Raw genomic sequence first — 22,739 nt, 5'->3', positions numbered from 1 at the left:
TAATAACACATATTGGGTTTCCAAGTTGTGAAAAGTTTTTTGGGGCGTGTAGTTTTTCCTTTTCTAGTGTCCAAGGACTGAGAATGCCGTGTGCTGTATAGATTGTAAAACTTTCTGAGGTAAATTTGATATTTGTGATATTGGGCGATGCAAATAAATGTAATTGAATACTCAAACTTCTTTTTTACTTTGTGAAAAATAAGTAAGATTTGGTCCTGTGACCACGATTTATTTAATGAACATGACGAGAGTTTTTAGCTGATAGTGTTGTAATACAAAATAAACAATGCATCACACAATTAACATTATTTTGTGCCCTTTTCTTGATTTTGGATTGCCGTCAAATCAAATTATTAAAGGAGTTATGAGATTATCATATCCTCAACACTCGAACAATATGGATAAGACATGTTTTCATGACTTGACTTTAATGCCATCTTTTGGCAAATAAGAGGTACTGCAGAACTTCTGCATTTTGCACAGCACATTGTTAATAATTGACCCTGAAAACAAAGAGGTATTGTAAAATAAATGGTTCCAGCATTTTAATGCAAATGTGAAAAATCTCATTTATGGGTGTGTGGAAAAAATTCTAGAAACAAGTAGGCCTCCAAGTTGACCACAGGCACATACAACTAATTTAAATAGTCAGTAAAAACAGAAGCAAAACCAAAAAATAAAATCGCATCACACTATCTAGAAAGGGATAACATTAAATTAAAAGTTACATCTATGTCAATTGGACAGAAATGCTCACAACAATGCTTCTTGGAATATACGAGCACAGAAAAGCGATGCCACTCTCAAGAGAAAAACACATCTTTCTTGATTTCTTGAGTCCTGATCATAGCTTCAGTGAGTTGACCTCTATGATCTGCTGCAGGATGTTGTCCACGTCGGGGGTCTCCATGCTGATGCCAGCCAGGTCCAGCTGAGGCAAGAGGGCTGTGAGAAGCACCACCACGTTGTTTCGGATGCTGCGCAGATCTCCTAGTGAAGATCTGATTGGAGAACAGCTTAAATTATGAACGCTAATAAACATTTCAGTTGCTCAGGTAATGAAACTGTTAAGGGATATTTTATTCATGAAACAGTAAAAATGGATTGTGTAAATAATTGTTGAAGAGGACATGGCCTAACTGCTTTTGAAGAAGTGAGAGTAGAAGAAACAGTAAAGAGAGGTGATAAAGATAGGAGAAGATATCTGTACTATGATTGTTTGGATTACTTTGTCTTTTAAAGTAAACATTCACCAAAATGTCTGGCTTGTAAAAAACATGATATACATTTAGTGAAGCCGGCGCATGTCTCTCTAGTCTAGAATACACACCTGTTGCTTTCACAGGCCTCGTTGTCCCCGACTCTCATCCTGCTATGAGTTCCTGTTTTCTCCTTCTTCAGCACGCTCTGCTCAGACTGCCCTATTGACAAAGCTCTCTGACCCAGGACCACCATGCCCAGAGATCCCGGATCCGAGGTCAGGCTGCTGGAGGAACTACAGCTCTGATGCAAAGGAAGGAGAACAGAGGATTACTCATGAGTTTGCTGTTGGATCTTCATTTCAGATTAGTCTGACCAGATGGCCTTCAATACAACATTTTTCTTTCTCAAGCACTGCGCTCATCTGTGATTTTTTTAGTTACGAATCATCATTATGAACCTAAAATATTCAGTATACATTCTGCTGACCTCAGACAAGTCGGTCTGGCAGCCGACCTCCCTGCATGCTCTGGATGCTGGGCGCGTCTCCGGCCCCCCTGTGGGCTTTTCAGCGCCGCTATCAGCTGTTGTCATCGTGCCTTGAGTTGTCTTTGTGACTTCCAGAGTTAGAAGCCTTCGTAGCTTCTGGGCCTCTTTCTCCAACCCAGCCAGCTTCTGCACGTTAGCTTCCCGCCCACTGCCCTCTGGAGGCGGTGGTCGGCTCCGAGGCCCCTCTGTTCGACTCAGAGGGGAAACCATCACAGTCTGCGTGGAGAGCAGCGAGTGGGTCCAGGGGAGATTGGTGGGCGTTCGATGTGCTGCGTCCCCTGGTTTCCCCACTCGGCTGCTACCATCGGGCCTGGTCTTCTCCGAGGACACCGTCTCGGGTATATCCGTTTGTTTCTCGGGATTCATCTCTTTGGCCATATTTTCTGAGTCAAGCTGCTCCTTCTGAAGAGACGACTTCTTTATCACAGAGTGAATTAACAATCCTGATGTCTTCTGGTGGCTGCAGAGGACAAAAGCTAGTTAGTGAAAATTAACTGGCGGACACTTCAAACATTCTGAAGATAAGAAATGACTTTTATCTTGATGCAGCGGAAAACATAAACAGCTCTGGTAATATTCACTACACTACACTACATGACGGCGAAAGGGTTCGCTCGTAAAAGCAGAACTGTGGTTGTGTACAAGGACACTAAATCAGAGATTTGAGAGTCAGTCATAAAACACACACAGAAGACTGTTATTAACTTTACACGAGACAGTTAAAAGAATTATCTAGAATATGTGGTAGCAAACAGACAGCAGCAATCTCTTTAATCTCAGAAGTTGAAGCGTGCTTTACCTGCTGCAGCTCCCAACGGTGTTACCATTCATTGTCAATACAACTTTGTAATTGAGTTTTTATTGAAAACTAATATTAATGAAAACTGGAAAAACATTGTAAAACTTAAAACATGCTTATGGTGGCACTACCGTAAAATACACAAATGAATCTTATTCAAAGGAGGATTATTCACGATTGTGAACTTGCAAAAAATTCACATGCAACATAACGCACCTTAACGTGTCCGTGTTCTCCACTTCTCTCTCCACCGGCACCATATTTGTGTTATGTTCTCTCTCTTTAGCTTCTCCCCTGTCATCAATGGTCTCCTTTTCCACATGGGTTACTTGTCTCTTGGCTTCAATGATTGTGCGTCTTCCAACGAGATTCTGTTTTGTGTGTGTGACTTCAGCCGTGACTGTACTTTGTGTCTGCTTATCATCTTGAAAGTGTGTGTCTGTCATGTGATCTGCGCTCGTCGGGTCTGGCTCGAGTTTGTCTTCCTCTGTGTGGCTTCGATCTTCCCGGAAGGCGGGCCAACTTGGCTCCGATGAACTGCGTGAGAGGATCTGATGTTTCGCTGGTTGGTCCTGGAACTCACACACCTGCAGCACAAACCATCACGCACACTTGTACTACACATTGTAGGCACACGTTGTTTAGCCAAACAGCACATTGGGGTCTTTATCAATGGCAAAGTTTCCTTAAGTTTCTAACTGTTCACAAACCTCCAAGGATTTTTCTCGTTTTCTGGTTTTGGGATGCACTCTGCGGTGAAAGCAAACAGAGATGAATGAGTTGACAGGAGAAGATACTTAAACAATACGGTGAGGTTTAACTGTAATGTAAATATTTGTCTAACTCCAATAACTCTCTCTCCTTTCCCAAAACCATTAAGATCTGAGAGTATTAGAGATTGTTTTTTGTATGTCAAAATGATCAGTTAGTTAGTTAAATTAGAAAAGATAGCTTCTGATTGGCTTCAATCCGACTGCTAGTAGGATTATCTGCTACTTGGGCAGAAAGGAAGACCTGGACAAATAATAAATAGGAACTTTGCAGCCAAATCGTTTTTACAGTTCCAGTTCAATTAACCTTTATATAATATTTTTTAATTATATTTTATGACCCTGAGATTTCACTTGTAAAGTCAGTCCATACTTTATTATCTTGCAACACAGGTTTCGAGTTAACGTCTGCAAGATAAACAGTAGCTTTCTCAGCGAGTAAACCAATTTGGTTGATAACTTCAAACAATGAACAAACACACTTTTACATTAGATGTTCAACAGTTTTTTGTTTCAAATGTATTCCACCAACATATTGGTTCATCACTTTGCTTCTATGGGGGACGAGTTGAAGAAGTACTCTTCATTGCAGCCTGTCTATCTTGATCACGGTTGAGTAGAGTATAGCAAAACTAGGCACCCGCAGTCACATGAACAGGAAATAAGAGTGTGAAACTGACAGATGGAAACCACACAATGGCATCTAAACCCACAAACCCACAGGCATCCAGTGAGAGAGCAGAGTGAAAAGTCTCCCCGTGTCCAAATTCTTACACAGAACAAGTTTGAAAGGTCTTGAGAAATGAAATTGGAGCTTACTGCTTCTTGTGGTTTTTCTGGTAACTGGGTGTTAAGAGCTCCTCGCTGTCTTCTGCTTCCTCTGGTGAAGAGCAGCTTCTGAAAGACAGAGAGACAACTCAAGTACTGCTAAAGTTAAGCTAATGGCCTTCCTGTGAGAGTCAAAACAGACACACACCGACCTCTAGTTAAGGCACAAGAAGATGTCTCGACTCCTACTTGGCAGTTTAATTTAACATCTTACAGGTGAATCAGAGAGAAACATGTGGTCTTAATCATCATATTTATGTTCCTGCATTTTAAGCCTTTATCATAGACAAGAGAGAGATGACAACAAACGAGGGCGGGAGAGACACAAAAAACGAAAATGTGACTCGTCTGTGGACGAACGATGAGTTGCTGCTTTGCGTCATGATACGATACCGATAGTCCTTCCAACACCGTTGTTGTCGTCGTTTCTGGCGCATGCTCATTACACAAAACAACAACGGGCTTGAGCGAATTAAGACGACGTCATCGTTTCGCAAATCGTTACGAAGTTACCGGAGTTTTAAAAAAAAATCCCCACTCTATAGGTGTGTTTAAAAAAAAGGTCTGTTTTAGTGACTCTGCTTGCATGTGAGTCCTTTCAGTAAATCAGGAATGCACTTTCATAAAGTTGGAAGACTTAATAGATGGTCTAAAATGGAGGATAGAGGTGTGCTTCATTAGACCATTCCTGTCTGATAAATGTCCCCACTACATGCCTTCAGTTCAAAAAGCAACATTTGATGTCTTAAGTTGAATTCAAGGAAATCCATAACAATAAATACACATTACCTGTAATTTACATTGGGGTTCTGGCTGCAGGTCCAGTTTTCAGGAACAACGTTGTAGTGACTTGCAGGGACATTTCGCCATTTCAGGCAGTCTTCACACTGTAACCACATGGGACCCCTGTACAGACAGACATCCACATATGAGAAGTCTCAGTAAACAGAAGCTGGCATTCACTGGGAGATTCTTTCACCAAACATAATTATGAGAATAATTATCACAGCAATTCTGTTTGTGTGCATGAATGTGTCTTTTCAAAAGCTATATACACAAGAGCAAAAATATTTTCTGTTGAAGACATTTATTTTATGGTTTCTGTATGACAAATAGATAATGCTCAATTGGGTTCACGCAGCTCAAGTGTCTCAAAGCTCGAATTTCAAGCTTTGGAAAAGAAATGACCTTTACACTTTCAGTTGAACTGACAAGTTCAGACATGAGAGGGTTATCAACAATACTCAAATCAAACTCACCTAAATTAATAAAAACAATTTGTCACGATTATGTAAAAAAGCAGTCAACACTTACTCGTCTGCGTCCTGCTGGTCTGTGTTTTCTTCTCTTTCCACAGCCTGAAACTCACGCTCTCTGGCCTTCTTCTCTATCACCTCTTTCCAGTAGTCATTCAGCTTTAAGCCCAAAGCACCGAGGGTGAGTCTTGGGAGAAGAAAATGTAGAACACGGTGAATTTCTTTGACTGTTTTACCTTGTACCATTAACATAACAGTGTATTAGGAAAATGTTTCTCCACAGATCTGTTACTCAGAAAAGCAAAAAAAGTGTGACATCAAAATTATTTGTGATCATTATCAACTTCCTCTGGTGTCAATTCTGCTGAAATGAGTGCATTTCCAAGAAGAGCTGCACGAGCATGAGTGTTTGTTATATCTTTGTAAACACAGCATGCAGCAGTTATCTTGCGGCCTTCTCTGATGTATGGCAAGAATCAATCAGATTAAAAGCAGATAGTTCATTAGCGCACATATTAGCACAGAACTTCTTCTCGGTGTCTTGGTTTTGTTTGTTTTGTATGTGTGTTCTACCTGTATTCTTTGGTGTATTCAAAGTCTTGCTTGTTGTGGGCGGGTTTGAGAAAGTTACACTCGATGACACCAATGACGCCAACACCTGCCCTTTGACCTGAAGCCTGGAGGGAATTGAGAAGTCTGATTAAAATCACCTTTACCGCCGTATATGAAAACATACAGTGAGATCCTTTCCCCCTACCTTCAGCTGGCAGCCCACTTTCTCGTAGGCTTTAATAAGACGGTTTTTGTGGTACATCATGATGCCATACTGGTCTTTGTTTTTCAGGTTCAGCCCAAAAGTCACCTTCACCTTCTCTTTCTGACGGACACCAGTCAAGGGTAACAGCACTGGGCATTGGCAGGTTTCAAAGAGGATCAGCAAACATTTAGCAAACTCAACTTATCAGAGGTGAACAGCACCAAAAGACATTTTTTATTTTCTGTAATGATTTAAATGACAATTAATAATGGAAGGAGCCTGTTTTTTTCCCATATCAAAAGAAGAAAAACTGCATAACATCCCAGTGCATCAAGGAACACGTAAACTGAGACTCTTTAAAATAATTCAGCCTGACTGATTTACGTCTGAAAAAAAACCTTGACAATTGAATCAGCACAGAAAAATATAAACTGATTGGACTTCAACACCAGTGCCGATACCGTACCTGAGTTTCGGTACCAGTGCGGGTATAAAAACAACATGGTTCTGCATTTGCTATTATCGGCTTAAATCGGTGGATGTAGTCTGTATTCAAAGTTTTGATGGATCCTGTTTTCAGAGCAAAGCACCAATGCATTAAAAAAATCCAGACACCCAAGAGAGTGGTGCATTTGAATTGTTTGAAAAGATTTTTGTGCTTGTAGAACCTATGTCAGGAGCTTCCAATCAAACATGTTTGGCCATGCCAAGGCACAGTTTCTGTATTTTCTCCTTGTTTTGCCAGATCTGAGCAAAAGTATTGCTGCCTGATTCCCCTCCAAAAGCGACTAACTTCCCACTTGTTGTTTGCAGATACTAACTTGGCTTTACACCAACATGCACACATATGAGCAACCACACAGATATTATAGGATACACTGAATTGGGGTTTGTACACGTCATGCTCAATGTGTTTCAGCCTCTTCGACACCAACTTAACCAGAATCTTCTTCCCTCTCAGTATAATCTGTGTCCTTGGCTTCAGATACAGGATACCAAGGTATTCCTGAGACGAACACAGAAACAGACACAGAGCATAAAAAGTAAGACATTTTCAATTTAAAACACAGACTCGTGTATTATTTTTAGTCTGAAAGCATTTGTAGACACTTAAAATGTTGAGGTTTTGCCTAAGAATATATTATTCAAACTCTTAAAACTAAAAAATCTCTTGAATTACGACATATACAGTAATTATGAATCTTATATTGACTGTAAGACTGTCATTATGGGATTTGTTGACGACAATTTGAACATGAGTTCAAAAGGAATCTGGGGTCGTGTTACCACAAAACCAAAGGTACGACTCTGCGCTTCAATCCGGCTCAAACACTTCAACCAACCACACAAGTTTGCATAGGATTTATATTTCATATGCACTGTAGGGGATTACCCAAACTTTACCACAACATCTCTTGCCTGTTTGACTCAAACCCTGAACATTAACCCTTAATTCATTCAGAAGAGCTTTAAGTGTCCTAACAACCCGAAATATCCAATTAAAATAATCTTTTCCAAATTTGGTAAACATGATTTTTTTAGTCAAATTGAAGGATAAAGTATTCTTTTATGAGTCGAGAAAAATATCTAATGAATTAACGTTCCATCCTAATTTTAAACCAATATTGATGAAAAGTGCTCAGAAAAATTTAAATATTAAAATCTACAATTCCATCACAACTGAGCAAAATCCATCTCCTGATGAAGATCCTGTGGCGCGATCGAAAGCTCCAGAGCGGCTACCGAATGGACATTGTTTTGACATTGTTCAGTGGGATTTGTCAAGAACACGATGGCCCCAGGTGTGTGTTTCATTCAACACTTGCTCATCAACAAATCAGTACCACGTTCATACTGAAATAGCATATAATGATTTACCAAAATTATAGACTATATCATTGCTAGTACTGCTATGCTATAGTATAATTACCACACACACACAAGCCCAACATAATCATCACCCCTTGCATAAGATAGATACGGGACATAACCGTCTATAACTATATATTTATATTTATATATTTGTGGAATGCGTTGTAGCGATCACACAGGGATCCACTCACGCTGAGACTGAAGTGAATGTCAGGGATGTCATGTCTGGCTCTCAGAGATCCACCGGTCCTCGGACATTTCTGCAACTCTCCGTTATAAATCTCAGGCAAACGGAAGTCATTCACATCGGTGTCAAAGTCTATCTCTGGCTTGCCGTCTTTTGCCCTTCAGGATAACATCAAAAGAAGACACAAACAGAGACTTTAAGTGCATCGCCCAGCAGTACGGAAACATTAGCACAGTTTAATTCTTATGAACTGATTTATTTGAGAAAGCGTTGCTTTAGAAAGCAACGAGGAACAGAGACCTCAAACCTTGAAGTTCCAGTTTCACCTGCCCTTCATATGACAACAATATGAGGCTTTGTTTCGGATTGTGTTTTGCATACATTTGTCTAAAAGCTGTCAGAAACAAATTTCATATGCGTGTGCTCATGCTTGTTTGCTTGTTTCTGTTTGAGTCTGCTTTTGCATACTCAGCAAGCTCATCATTTTACAGCATACCCCCAACAGGTCCAGCGACGATCTCAAACCAAGGATTATGGTGTGAACTTAAACTTAAGAAACAGTTTAAACATTTCGAGAAATGTTCACTCTCAACGTGAATGACATGAAGGTAGATTCATTATTTTATGCCAGTGCATTTTGTGATCAACATTTACTTCATATTGAATAACAAAGTTAATAATAAGAATACAAAAATACAAGTTATACAATACAACTCTATAAGAAAGCTAAAAAGAGTAAATTACAAAAAGTCAAACAGTTTTTAAGTTAATTTTGAATTCCCAACTTGCAGATGAAAAATAAAACCTCACGCTGTTTACTTTTGAGAAAATGTATGATTCTGACCTGCGGAGGTTCCAGATTAATATCTTGGTGCCTTTTTTGGAGAGAATGGAGTCAAAGTGTGCATGTATCTGCTCCTGCGAGGTGATGATGGAGTGTTGCAGGATGGCGGCCAGGCTGGCCTCCGAGTCCTCGGTCACCACCAGAGACTGTTTCACTGAGTCAAGGGCAGAACATAAACCAGCTTGCAAGGTAACAAACAAATTCTCTACCAATCAGTGTTAGGAAAAAACACATCTTATTCATTTTACTTCCCATGCCATATTTTTTCATGAAGGATATTGGTTAGTTGGTTGAACGGGACGATGGGGACAATGACGGCCTGGGCCTTGATGTTTTTCAGGTAGGTCTGAGACAGCATTCCCACAGTCCGGCAGCCGCCATTCTTGGTGAATATGAGCGCGTCGCAGCCCAGACGCATAGAGCCAGACTTGAAACCGTTCCCGTACACGCCGATGGCCTGCTGACTGGCCTTACCTGAACCCTTTTCTGTGAAACCAAAGCTGGACATAAGAGTGAAGGGGACAGGAGCAAAATAAGGATTCATGTTTGATTATTTTTGTTGTAGAATAAATGATAAATATTAATAAAATAGAAGTCAATAAATGTGATTGATGCCATTTGTACATATGCGTCTTCATATTGCTTGTTCTAACTCACACAGGCTCTGCTCTCTACTGGACTCTATGGGTAATACTGTCCTGCCCTTTCCATGCTGTTGATGAAGGGTGTGGTGGCAGAGAGGACCAAGACAGAATATCATAGCATTTTGGCTGCTGCGCCAGAGCTGGTCGCTCATCCTCTCACACCGTTTTAACAGAATGAAAGGACTGGACATGAAGAGTGAGTTATTCTCTCTGGTTCTGCAGAGTCCCTACTCCATTTATGGCAAAATGGGGGTAAATCCAGTCTGAATAAGTAATGAGGAAGGTAACAATAATGTAACCCCGGTTCTATAAGTACAGAATACTCTACCAAAGGGGGCCTGTGGCTCCTACGCTGCACGCTGAAGCGTGTGTAGTATACAGCAAACCCTCCATTTGTAAAGTTGAAATAATGTTCAGCATTTAGTTTATTTATAGACTTCAAGGATTAATGGATTTAGCAATGAATCAACATATCTCTTCAGATGTATTTATATGTGTGGAGTTACATTCTTTGAATTTGATGGACACTCCCACTGGTGTGGTCATTTTCAGAGAATGAGTGCATCAGTTTCAATTTGCAGTGTAAAAGCGCTCGTGAGTCACACACTGTGATTTCAATACAGAAGAGAGGAACACATCAGTGTGTTCAACTCCATGCAATTAAATGTTTCTGAAGCAGTGTGCTAAAAATCATTTTTTTAACGTGTTTTTCATTAACACGTCAACGTCTGTGTGCGTCATACCTGAGCATCTTGTGCAATTTGTTGGGGGTCATGCCGCTGCCATTATCAGTGAAGGTTAGACACAGGTGATCGGCTTCATTCACGACATCGATCCAGATCTGTTTAGCCGATACACCAGGATCTGACGCATTGTCTAGAACACACAATTGAATTAATCATTTAAAACTTCTTTCATATTTACATCTATGGTTCAAGCTCCAAAAGATTACATCCAAGTGCATAGGAAACAACAAAACAACAAAACAATGACAATACACTAACACTACATACACTGATAGACTTTAAGCGTATTACGCTTACAGGCACTTTGCAATGATAACAGTTGCAGATTTTACTGAATGAATCTGTTTTTGCCGGCTGAAATTAACAGTTGGAGCTAGCTAGCTAATTTTAGCAAGCCAATTTTTGCTCTTCATGTTGCTTGAAATTGCTGTCTTTGACTGACTTTACTCACTTTCACTTAGATGTTTAATTGTCTTTAACAATATATGATGCTAATTTCTGGCATAGTCAAAGAAATGAAGACATGTACATTAAAGTATGATAAGATGACTGTTAAAATCATGACTGAGTACGGCGGCACAATTAATTAGAATTGTACCCATTTAACTGTACTTGGTTGGACGGTTCGGCCGTCCCTCCTTCCTCGTTGAGTCCTCCTGATGGAGTGTGTACGTGGAAGTGTGTACATGTAGGAGGGAGCATACGGGTATGCTGTGCGTGTATGTGTGTGGTTGATCGTGTATGTGTGTGTGTTCATCTGTTAGTGTGGATGTTCATGTATGTTAGGGTTAGAGTTTATACTCGCATATAGACTACCAACACTAAATGCTACCGTTTGGATTATTTGCTATTTGTTTTATTAGATTGTTTATTTGGATGTCAAGGATGACTCGGATGTGTTGAAAACACTAAATAAAAAGTTTAAAAAGAAAAGAATTTTATCGAAATCATAACATTGCGGCGCTGGAGAGATGTCCTGGCTTACACAACTTAAGAAACACCTGTTGGCTACAAATCACAGCAAAAGTCCAGTTAAAATCATATTAATGTTATTTAGTAAAAAATTAGTAAGGTTATGTAAACAAAATCCTGCAGTCTAAAATCGCGAAATTATATCGCAATATCTCTCAAAAAATGCAATATTTGATGTTCTTAAAAACCATTCATCCTATTCATCATTCTACTAAGTGTTAAAAAAAGCACATTAACAAGTTACAAAAGGACATCAGATGACAGGTGATAGATGTGTTCCTATTCTGCCCCGAGCTGTATGCAGAGTGTAAATATTAGAAATGTCCATTTCCACACGCAACATGAAGTATTTTGCTATTTTCATGCTTCAAACTGTAGATGCTATACATGCATATAATCATATTGTTTTAGTTTACCTCTCTAATCTGTACCATGCATGTGTTTCTACGTTGCTGCATGTGACCCCTAGCTTTTCTTCTTGTTCGCACGTTCACCTTAACGGTATATCTCAACTCACAATGAATATAATATTCTCAGATAGATAGTCCAGCTTTTCACGAGGCCTTAAGTCACCAGTGAGAAGAGAACGGATGGCATTATTCCCCTCACAAATGTCTGTAAACAGGTTTTAATGCCAACATCTAAACTCAAGGTGTAATGTGAGCAGAGACAGCAGTGATCGCATAGGATCATAAGGCACACACACACGCACGCACGCACACAGGCACACGCACACACACCAGTGCACTGCACGACACAGTGCACTCCCACGTCTCCTCCTGTCAAAGCTCAGCAGCCAACAGACGGCCAGCACGTCTGAACCAGTAGCAGAGCGCAGAATGGCAATGTTGACAGCCCCGAAACGGACGCTTTGTGTCACGTGGGAGGACACCTCACCTGCTTATTTACATGTTGTACTGTGAAAAAGTGCTGCCTTTTGTCCCATTTCCCCCAAATATCTTAACAAAACCAAACAGTGCATGCATGTACAATTACTGTACAATTACTGTTACAATTACTGTTACAGTTTATAAGTTCGCAGCAATTGCATTGCAAGGCCATAATTAATTATAATCATTTAACTTATTGTGAGCCTAGTTATTAATAACACATTATCACAACAACACTCTGCTCCCAGACAGGCGCCTATCAGTAACACCGCCGTTGAGGGCGAGAAAGAGGAAGTCCATTCGGTCCATTTCAGCAACAATTTGTTGAAACACACGGTGCACGTTGCGCGTTACAGCGGAGGAGCGCGTGACATGACGCCATGGGAAGTTGCAGCTGCGCCGCAGCGGCACCGGAGCGGCAGGTGCAGGAGTAGTTTCATCGTGGTCCTTCGTTTTGACACATACCTATTAACTCTGCCACTGCGCTGAAGGGCCAGGTGTGACTTGTGGAGTTGCTATTCAGGAAGGAAGGACTCATCTTGAAAAAGAAAAATAAGAAAAGAAGTTTAAGTGTGGTTCATTTTCAATTGTTCTGCACCTTCAAGGAAAGTACATAGACATTGTGCAATGATGTGAACAAAAAGAGGTGAAATACGTACGGAACTCAGGCGAATCCCATGTTCGCTTAGCCTCGCCATTGCTGCGACTGTTTCGCCTCTCGCGGTCTACTTTCTGCACGCAGACGCGTAGACTGTCACAGGAGGCGTAGCGTGCTGGGCCGTCTGAAGGAAGTCACTGAGAGAGAGAGAGAGAGAGAGAGAGAGAGAGAGAGAGAGAGAGAGAGAGAGAGAGAGAGGGAGAGGGGGGGGGGAGGGGGGGGGGGAGAGAGAGAGAGAGGTGACCAAGAAGTCACTCACTGAACAGTCGTACACGTTGGGCTTTTCCTAGAACTATCACTATTCATCAGAAATTCACGTGCCCTTCTTGTGTTTGTCAGCCGTTTGGCTGATGATATTTCATCAAGAAATTAAACTGAGACGAAACTAAAAACAGCAGATGTGGGGACAAATACAAAACGAAAGCACCAGTTAGTACTATGTAGTAGTACTTTTTTCTTCTTCAGTCAATCATTACATACGATACAATTCGTAAAGTCACAATGTAATTTACAAAAAATAAAGACTGAAAAGGTATATAGGTAGTAGTTTAATACCTATATATTCCTATTCTGCAATCTGATCAATTAAATCAGATAATTTGCTCCACAAATTATCTGCTGCAGACAGGGATGCTGGAAAAGTTTGAGCCAGGAGCTCAACATCTGTCTTATTGATCAGCAGTTGTTCAGAAGACATTTTCAGTGTCACCTAAAAGTATGCAGGAGGCACATGGTCGAGCGATGCATAGGACTCAAGTCTGGTAATGCTTCAACGACCGTTTGCCCTGAGGTGGGAGCTGCTGCAGTTCCACACAGAAGTTTGAAGTGAATGCAAACTTGTGTACTTTGTAGAACAAGAAAAGCTAGTTTAATGGCTGCCTGTTGAGTTTTGGTGTCATCAGCCCCCCTTCAATATTTTTAGGCTTCTATTTCCTGCAGCTAACAGGTGGAGTTAGGGTTTAAAATGTTTGCAAGTTATGACCCCCCTCAGCTATCTGCAATGCAAGTACATGTACAAATACATCCTGATGACACATTTATAAAATATAAAAAGTTGAAATCCCATTTTTTGAGCCAGGTTTTATTGTTTTACTTCAGCCTTCAGAGAGTCCATGCATGTCATGGCGGCATTGCTTTGGTGTACTTTCATCATCTGTCTATTTTAGTAACCTGTGCAACATTTGCTCAACAGCAGCCACTGTGGTCACAAGTGTCAAACACAGGATAAAGCTGAATGCTAAAACAAAGTGTAGAAACAACACAAGTAGTCTTAGTTAACACACGCCACTATAAGCTACTGGTCGTACGCAAACTAGGAAGACTACATTTGCAAAAGTCTGTTTACTATTGACTCGAATATAGGTGCTTTCTATTGCTTTCAGAACGGGTTATATATTCTTTCAGAGTCACAGTGTCACTTAACAATGAAGTCAAACAACTGGTTTTGCCAATGCGGTTGAGGACAAAGCTACATGCCGCTAATTGCATGTCTCATGTAATTGTCCATCGAAAATGTGATTGTTGTGACACACTTATGTCCTAAACTGTTGTGATACATGTAGATGTGCATTGTATATCATTCTTTATTTTAAATGTATTTTTGAAAATAGAATCCTGTTAAAATCATAATTTTAACTCAATGTATCAGTAATCTGATTACATCTGTTTGCTTTTTTTTGTTTTTACTGAAACTGTAACAGAATGTATATAGACACGTGTACACACAAACTCATTATATTTATTAACCTCATCACATTGGACAGTCTCTCACTTAACAAACACTGCAGGTTGTCTTCTCAAATTATTAACGTTGCTAACAAAACTAATAATAATAAAGAAACATTCCCTTCTTTCTTTTATTATCTTCTCAAATCTTAGTGCAAGCACTCAATCTCTTGTTGCATAAAAGAGTCCCCATCGCTGGTCTCCACTGTTGGAACGGTTTAGTTTTTCCCTCCATCCGTTTACTATTGCCAAATAGTCCTCTTCAGAGAATTCCTGCAGGAGACAGGCGTTGGCATTATGACCAGTCGTTCAAATCATTTGGAGACACATTAATAAGGTTTAGTTTGTTTTAGGAATTTGACAGATTTCGCTTACTGACCTGAATGAATTCTTCCTTGATGAGCTCAGCTCTTTGCAGCTCTGTCTTTATTACCTGGATGAACTGGGCGGTCCGGTCTTCTGACTGAACGTTGCTGAAACCAGCGTCCTGAAGGAACTGCAGGAGAAGAGAGAAGGGCTGAAGTAGTTGGGCAATCAGCGCCACCAGCTGGTGGACAGTAATAATACATCTACAGCGCAGACTATAATTATTAAAGGAGTGACACAATGTGCCCGGGGACTTGGCAAAGCAGACAAAGGATCAATTTAAAGGGATACAGTGTTTACTAGTTTAAGATCTTAACTGGACATAAGATCTTAGTTTCACTAACAGTTAAAAGAGTATACTCGTTATGTTTCATAGCTCATTTTCTACGACTTGGGTATTTTGTCTTTCAGGGAGGTTTGTGCAATTGTTAGATAGCCACCAGTGCACAGACAGGAAACCACTAAAACAATTGATATTAATATTTTAGACATACGTTTTGTCACTTCACAGCGAGGGAAGAGGAGCGCAACACTGTACAGTTTCAAAACATAATTGTCAGCGCTATCTGGTGGAAAAACATTTGGAATGGCGATAAGGTGAGCTTTTAAGTTATGATAAACTAGAACAAGTATAAACAAAAACAGTTCTCTACTTCAGTAATAATCTGTATAAAATATCTTTGGCATTTCTTGACTCATAATTCTTTCAACATATATGCCAATATTGACATATCTGTGGTAAGTTTACTGATATATCACGTTGTTTATATATTAAATAGTAAAGTGTGCAAACAGACATTGCAACATAGTTCCAATAATTTGTTACCCAATCTGGTTACATAATAGTAAAGAGGACCAAAAGGTTGAAACCCCCATAGGGCAATGTGGTACTTCTACAAACTGTTGCACAATCAGGCTCTACTGTATATTTACCTTGCCATACGTTGATGGTGAGTAGAGAACATAGCCTCTCTGTTTGACGTAAACCTCGAACGCCGGTGTCCATGGCTTCTCCCCGCCACAGTAATCACTGATAAGCAACTTGCCGCCCGGCTTTAACCATGACTGGACACAAAGAACGAGGTGAATGAAAAAAAAGGAGGATTAGTTAGACCGGATCAAGTCACATAAAAGGCTCTCGTTTCCCAAAGGAAAAAAAAACATTTATGTTGGATATATGATATAACATAATAATGTTTGACGTAGTTTGTGCATGCATTTTATTAGATTTGCCAGCTTCCTACAAGTTATATGAAAAGATGCTCACATGGAAGCGTTTGAAGAGGGCGGGTTTGTCTTCTATGTGCAGGATTGTGTCTCTGCTGTAAACCACATCGAAGGAACCTTCAGGGAACGACCTCCGAGTGGCATCGGCCACCTCAAACTGGACCTGAATTGCATTCCATTACTGATTAAAATAAATAAATACATGTTATGTACATATCAAACCAATAAGATAAGACGTACTGATGGCAACTTCTCAGTGATCGCCCTCTCCATGGCGATGTCCACCATGTTGTTTGACAGGTCCAGCCCAAGCACCTCCACTCCAAACGTCTGAAAAGTAATATAACCATTGCCATCACTGCAGTGTCTTCAATCATTATAAAATCTCCCCATCGTCACAACAGTCAGTCTAACAATCCCAGATGTAGAAGCTCTTACCTTTGCCATGTAAAAGTCTCCTCCACCGATGCCACAGCCAACATCCAGAACCTTCTGTCCGGGCTTCAGGTTCAGCCGGTCCACAAACTCCTGTCAGCACAGAAAAAGGCTTCATTCTTTAGTTTATCCAAAGTAGTTTAGCATGCTGGCATGAAATCTTTTGAATTGAACAAATGTATACAAAATAAGGCACTAAGGGGTGTGTCATTAGTTTAGCTGTTAATTGATCATAAACCGTAAGTATTCGACCAATTAATTACTCAATGCAAGATAAACGGTTATTAAAATTCATCCTGTGGCTGGTTTGATTGTTGGTAGCAAATATCATGGCGACTTATTCTGCGATATTTAAATCTGGATCAAAGTAGTGGACCTGAGTATCACCAACCTATTGATTCCTTTCAGCCGACGTCTTTGGTGTTTTCCACACCTTATTCCTACCTTGGTGGTGCTGGGCCCGCCTGTGCTGACGTAACCGGCCCCGAACATCTTCTCGTAGCGCAGGATGCCGCGGTTAGTGTACTGCTGGTTGTCCAGGAACTGCTGGAAGGTGCTGAATCCACTGTCGGTGCTCGAGGAGCGGGGAACCTTCTCCACAAGCCAACAGATCTGATTCGGATTGTTTTTCATCTGGAAGAGGAGAAGCATGAGGACAGGTGGGATGCAGAGGGGTCGGGAAGGGGAGGGAGAGGGTTAAAAACACATCCTCACACTTAAATCTCACACTGCTTTGGTTTCACTAGAATACTTAAATAGTACCTCGACATAGGCCTGAACTTTCTTTTTCAACACAATGTCGAAACCAAACATTTGGCCTCCCTCATGCTCCTCCACAGGAAGTGATGAGACAATGTGGCTGTATTGTGCCTCAGTGCGGTAGCAGGTGGGGTTGAAGTCCCTCTTGGAGTCACCTTGGTTCAAATATACAAGTTCAAACATACAATTTCTTCTCCCTATTGTTTAAAAAAGAAAAAGACTTTAAAGGTGTAAATGTTTTATCGTGAGCTCAGTACCCGAGCGGTGGTTGCAGGACTCCCTGAAGAAAAGAAAGCCACCGGGCCGCAGCCAGCCCATCATCTTCTTCATGAAGGACTTCAGCTCTTCGTCGGTCAGGTACATCAGCAGCCAGTTAGAGAAGATGAAGTCAATGCTGAAGGGCAAAATAAATGGATACATCAAAATAAAACAAAATGCTAAAATTGCTTTTTTCATCAAAATCAAACCAGTATTCTGGTTTCAGTCGAAAGCGTATTCAATGGCTGTAAGCGGCACTAGACATTACTGTCCGTCATTTGTCCTCCAGCAGAATGCGCTGAGAGGCTGTACTGTGCTAAATGCCGACATCAGCAGACAAATGATGGTTTGGACCGAATGATGGCGCAAAATGAAAACTTGGGATCACCAAAATGATTACAATTCTTCCTGAAAGTGGGCATGAACGTCTCATTGATCCGACAGCAGGAAGAGTCAAATGTGGACAATAAATGTGTCTGAACCACTTTGCGATCCATCTAATAGTTGTTGAATTCTTCAGTCTGGACCAAAGTGACGGACTGACTGTTATATCTGTCCTGCCGCCCACACAGCGCTGCATGGGTAAAACACACACACACACACACACACACACACACACACACACACACACACACCTGTTTTGGGGTATATCCAGCTTTGTGACGTCAGCTTGGATGAAGGTAGCATTGCCATGGTGACCATTGTCCTGCCTGTTCCTCTCCACAAAGCTCTCCATGAAGTCCACAGCCGTCACATGGGAGGCCTTGGTCAGCAGGTGGCTGGTGTAACGACTGGAGAGACACACAAGTATAAATCTACCTCACCATCTTCATTAAGTGCCGAACCACATTTTCTGTTTGTAGACATCATAACATTAAAAGCCATAATTGTATCACTAAAACTTGACATTGCCTTCTGCTATAGAGAACATGAAAACTCTGCTGACACACGTCCATTACTACAGACTAGTCTAAAGCAGCCGTGCGCTCACCCTATGCCGGCTCCCAGCTCCAGCACTCTGAATCCATCCAGGCAGGGCAGCATGGACAGGATCTCGGGCAGCTCCTGCTCAGTCAGCTCCTTGGCGCGAGTGTCCAGCATCATCTCCTCCACCGTGGCAGCCTTGGAGTGCTCCTTCCAAAACTCTGTCATGTTGCTACGAGCTGTGAAGCACAAATGTGTCCAGATTAGAAAAAAAATGGATTTGGAAGCGTGTAAAACAATAATTATTGTTAAAAGAGAAATTGCATGCAAATTTGTAACAGGTTGAACGAACAAAAACTAACAAAACATCTATTACTGCCTCTAGGATATGTGGCAAAGTTCAAGAATAATGGCCTGTGAATCATCTATCAGGTAGTTCAGAAAACAAAGTATTCAATATGTTTATCTTATCAGTTATATCCTGACATAACATGTGATACAAACAAGTTTTAAGAAGAAACTGCTATGCCATTCATTCTATTTGAAAGGGACATTTCACAGAGATGTATGTTATTACATAATTCTTCAAAACACAGATTAACTATTAGTCTGGTTCCAGCAAGCAATCTCAAAGCAATACGTTAGTGTGACCTTGAATGTTGTAAATATAAGAATATATGACAAAATAGGCTTTAAATATTGGAATTCAAGTGATTGATCAAAAGCAGAGAAAGCCACCTTCGTGTTAAAAGCAGCCACAACAAAATGGACATTTGATAAAGGACACACTTAATAAAAACTTTTTTCTGCTCTTAAACTTCCCCACACTTTTGTTGCTTTACATCCACCCATAAATCCTGCTTTGCTGAACTGCGAGCAGCCCAGAGTGGTGACACTAACCTCCAATCGTCAAGTGCAAACAAAGGTAAATTAAATGTCTCCACAGTCCACTAACTGCTTACACACAAGAACTAGGATAACTGCAGGGTAACGTTCAAGCTGAATAAAGCTACAGTGCAACAAAAAAAAAATCATTCACACCACTGACACATTCCAGCAGGATTACTTCCACCAGCACAATGAACAAATTAGCACAAACCAACATGTGGCAGCTCCAACCCAGTCAAGTTGCATCATACCTAAAGATACATATCAACAGGTCTCCAATCACTCAAAGTACATATTCACTCTGCTCATACTGTACCTTTTTCCATGATGGTTTTACAATTATTATTATTTTAAAGTTACTGTAAATGTAGTCTCCACTTCCACTGTAGTCTGTTAAATTCACGGGTTAATTATAAAAGAGGGGTTACTGACTCTCTGACAGAGTGCTGGTTTCAGAGAGAGTGGGTGCTCTTTAAATAACAGCACACGTGGAGGAGATTGTCCCATCATGATGCGCACAACATGAGGACATGGGGAGGAGTGGGGCGTGCATGAATCTATGAATAATCATATAGTGACAATTGGGTCTCTAATCAGACCATCACATTGGTTTATAATCCCCATAAAAAGACCTGTGCGTTGTCAGCCCAGATACATTGTGGTCAGTGATGCCAAACTCACGATAGTTGGTTTATGTTGAATTGTGAAGGGGTGTGAGTGTGTGTCCCTGCGTCGGTCTCATTGCGCCTCCGTTGTGCTGACACAGGCAACAAATGTCCCCTGGCATGCAGCGCCGATGACGCAACATTGCGTCATCGTGCCGCTGGAAAAAAAAAATCCGCGTTTGTTAAGGTGTAAAGCGGTAAAAATATATATGTTCAATTATTAGTAGGTCATCCGCGCAAGACAATGTACTTCATAATTTATTCAAACACGTTTAAACGGAATAAGTTATATGTGATGTTAAGCTGTGACGAGTTATTAACCTGTTATTGTGTTTACAGGAAGCTGTTGAATAAAAGAGTAAAGTATTGTTATTTACTGAGTTTAGGGAGGTGAGTGGAGGTCAGTGAGGTGTGGGGCTGTTCGCGTACCTGGGATTAGCAGAGAGGGAGATGTTTGTTGTCCTGCTCGCCTGTCGGGAGTTCATGAGAGCAAAAGACTCGACAGAGTGTAAACTTTGGTCAACACAAACGCCATTTCAAAGGTAAAGCGGTATTCGTGGTGTTACGGTACGGGTGATGGCCCAAAAAGCACGAGGATAGAGTTAAGCAACAAATTGGCCAATTAGATATAACAAGTGAAAAACAACATTATGGAATATGTCCATAATGATGCCCTGTGATGTGACTGGCGACTTGTCCAGGGTGAACCCTGCGCCCCCTGACAGCTGGGATCGGCTCCAGCGCCCCGCGACCCTAATGAGGACACACGGTTAAGATAATGGATGGATGGATGGATGGATGGATGGATGGAGTTTCAATACACTGTACTGTCCTCTTTTCAAATAGAAAAGTGGGCTTGGAAGTTCAAATATTATCAAAAAGTTATCTTTGATATGTAATACAAAGATGTTCTGTATAGGTTAGTAGGATTTAGGTTCAGGATGAGTTTGATTATGTCCATGTCTAATTGCATGTGAGTATGTGTAAAATTTAAGGATGGACATAGTAGGGTTGTACCGAAAGTAAGTATATATGTGAGGAAATAAATAATACAACTGTGTAATTTGAGTTGAAAGTTTCTTGCATAGTACAATTTCACTGTATTATTGTTAATAATGATCCCTATAATGTTCATGTCAAAGTGCATGTGATTGTACTGTACAGTTTAAGAATTTTACAGCAATTCAACTTTATAAACAAACAAACACCACCTTTTCCCGCATTATGGGATAAAAACCTATAACGCATTATGCAATTATGTTATAAAAACCCAGAATGCATTATGTAATAATTATGGTGCATTATGTGATGAAAAGCCTGAACACAATGTGATAAATACACACATACTATTTTAATCAATTACGCATAAATATGTTCCAAAATATTATATGAGACTACATTGATGCATTTAAAGTTTTAAAGTGTTCGTCCCCACCCATTTTTTTCTTTTCATGAATAACATTCTGATCCCCAACGGGGAAGAAAACTACATATATGAGGAAATTATGAATATCAATATCCTTTTTTATCCCCTTAATTTTCTCAAATCCTGTAAAGCAGTAAAATCACATGAAATTGGACTTTCTTATGTGAGGTTTGCAAATGAGTGCTCTTAGTCAGACGACCTAAACTCTTTGGATCAAGTTGTTGTCATCCATTGAATCCGTGGATTATTATGTTTTGCACTCTACCACCAATTTAAATTCGTCCAAATAGGAAATAACATGTTGGTCAAACAAACTCTACAAACAAATAATAGGTCAACAGAGATTAAAAAATACCTGTATTTACTCAATTAATAAAAAAACAGATGTGTTCTTTTTACAAGGAGGGAAAAAAAAGAAGAAAAAAAAGATAGAACTTCTGATATTCGGGCAATATGTAACTATTGTTTGTGCTGACGTGTAAATGTGTGATTTATTGTAGTGTTGGACTATCTGCACAGTTCCAACGTAACCACATCCAAAGTTCACAATAACCAGACCGCACTGGATGAGGTCAGCAGGTGGATGAGGTTTTCTGAGCCTTTTTAGGAGCAGGTAGTGGCTCAGAAAATCTCACAATAAACACTTATAATAATCAATATCAATCAATATTATTTGTTCAATATGAACACAGATACACATATCTGACCAAAGGCAAGTGTCACCAAGGCATGCTGGATCATTTTCAGTAGTTCAGACATGCAACTCAAGTTTTAGTAAGTTTAGTGAGGATGTACATTTATGCTCACTTCCCATTCCACTTTGTCTGTGGTGGATATTTTATCACCTGTGTGTTGTCCCTGTATGAAACTGAATCAGAACCCACTTTGTGATTTAGGCTGTAAAAAAACAACAGTGAATATATACAGTATGCCATATGAATGGAGTTCAGCCGTGATCTTGGAAACAACAAGACGATATCGCTCCATTCGATGATTCAGCAGCTGTTTCGAAGCTCCACGACAAACTGAGCTACTGTATCTTCTGAGGAAGCTCCAGAGCAGCTGCTAACTCCAACCTGTTGGTGCAATCACCT

The 22,739-nt window shown here is 40.4% G+C and overlaps 2 protein-coding genes across 3 annotated transcripts; both read right to left on the bottom strand.

The window, feature by feature from the left end:
* Positions 1-571: 571 nt before the first annotated feature.
* Positions 572-13,050, bottom strand: zgc:152774 (uncharacterized protein LOC553526 homolog). Its single transcript, XM_068586667.1, has 17 exons — positions 12,974-13,050; positions 12,780-12,852; positions 10,450-10,582; positions 9,342-9,562; positions 9,063-9,210; positions 8,223-8,376; positions 7,037-7,165; positions 6,160-6,279; positions 5,976-6,079; positions 5,461-5,589; positions 4,936-5,052; positions 4,138-4,215; positions 3,259-3,298; positions 2,765-3,135; positions 1,690-2,209; positions 1,331-1,503; positions 572-1,001 (listed from the first exon to the last, which is right to left on the bottom strand). Exons 1-17 carry the CDS (start codon positions 13,010-13,012, stop codon positions 845-847), a joined length of 2,706 nt encoding a protein of 901 aa, XP_068442768.1. The 5' UTR covers positions 13,013-13,050; the 3' UTR covers positions 572-844.
* A 1,677-nt stretch (positions 13,051-14,727) lies between these two features.
* pmt (phosphoethanolamine methyltransferase) lies at positions 14,728-20,786 on the bottom strand. Of its 2 annotated transcripts, none has more exons than XM_068592619.1 (12): positions 20,649-20,786; positions 18,734-18,905; positions 18,378-18,533; positions 17,742-17,878; positions 17,488-17,639; positions 17,170-17,358; positions 16,729-16,818; positions 16,531-16,620; positions 16,331-16,453; positions 15,997-16,128; positions 15,077-15,193; positions 14,728-14,970 (listed from the first exon to the last, which is right to left on the bottom strand). In XM_068592619.1, the coding sequence occupies exons 2-12, from the start codon at positions 18,892-18,894 to the stop codon at positions 14,860-14,862; spliced, it is 1,458 nt and encodes a 485-aa protein (XP_068448720.1). In that variant the 5' UTR covers positions 18,895-18,905; positions 20,649-20,786; the 3' UTR covers positions 14,728-14,859. The 2 variants fall into 2 exon arrangements, with proteins under 2 accessions (XP_068448720.1, XP_068448729.1); XM_068592628.1 differs by lacking the exon at positions 20,649-20,786 and adding an exon at positions 20,236-20,361.
* Positions 20,787-22,739: the final 1,953 nt, after the last annotated feature.

Source organism: Clinocottus analis, unplaced genomic scaffold, assembly GCF_023055335.1.
Source record: "Clinocottus analis isolate CAN_PGR_092001 unplaced genomic scaffold, fCliAna1.0.p SCAF_10, whole genome shotgun sequence".
NCBI classification, from domain to species: domain Eukaryota; kingdom Metazoa; phylum Chordata; class Actinopteri; order Perciformes; family Cottidae; genus Clinocottus; species Clinocottus analis.
This window is presented reverse-complemented; position numbering and strand designations above follow the sequence as displayed.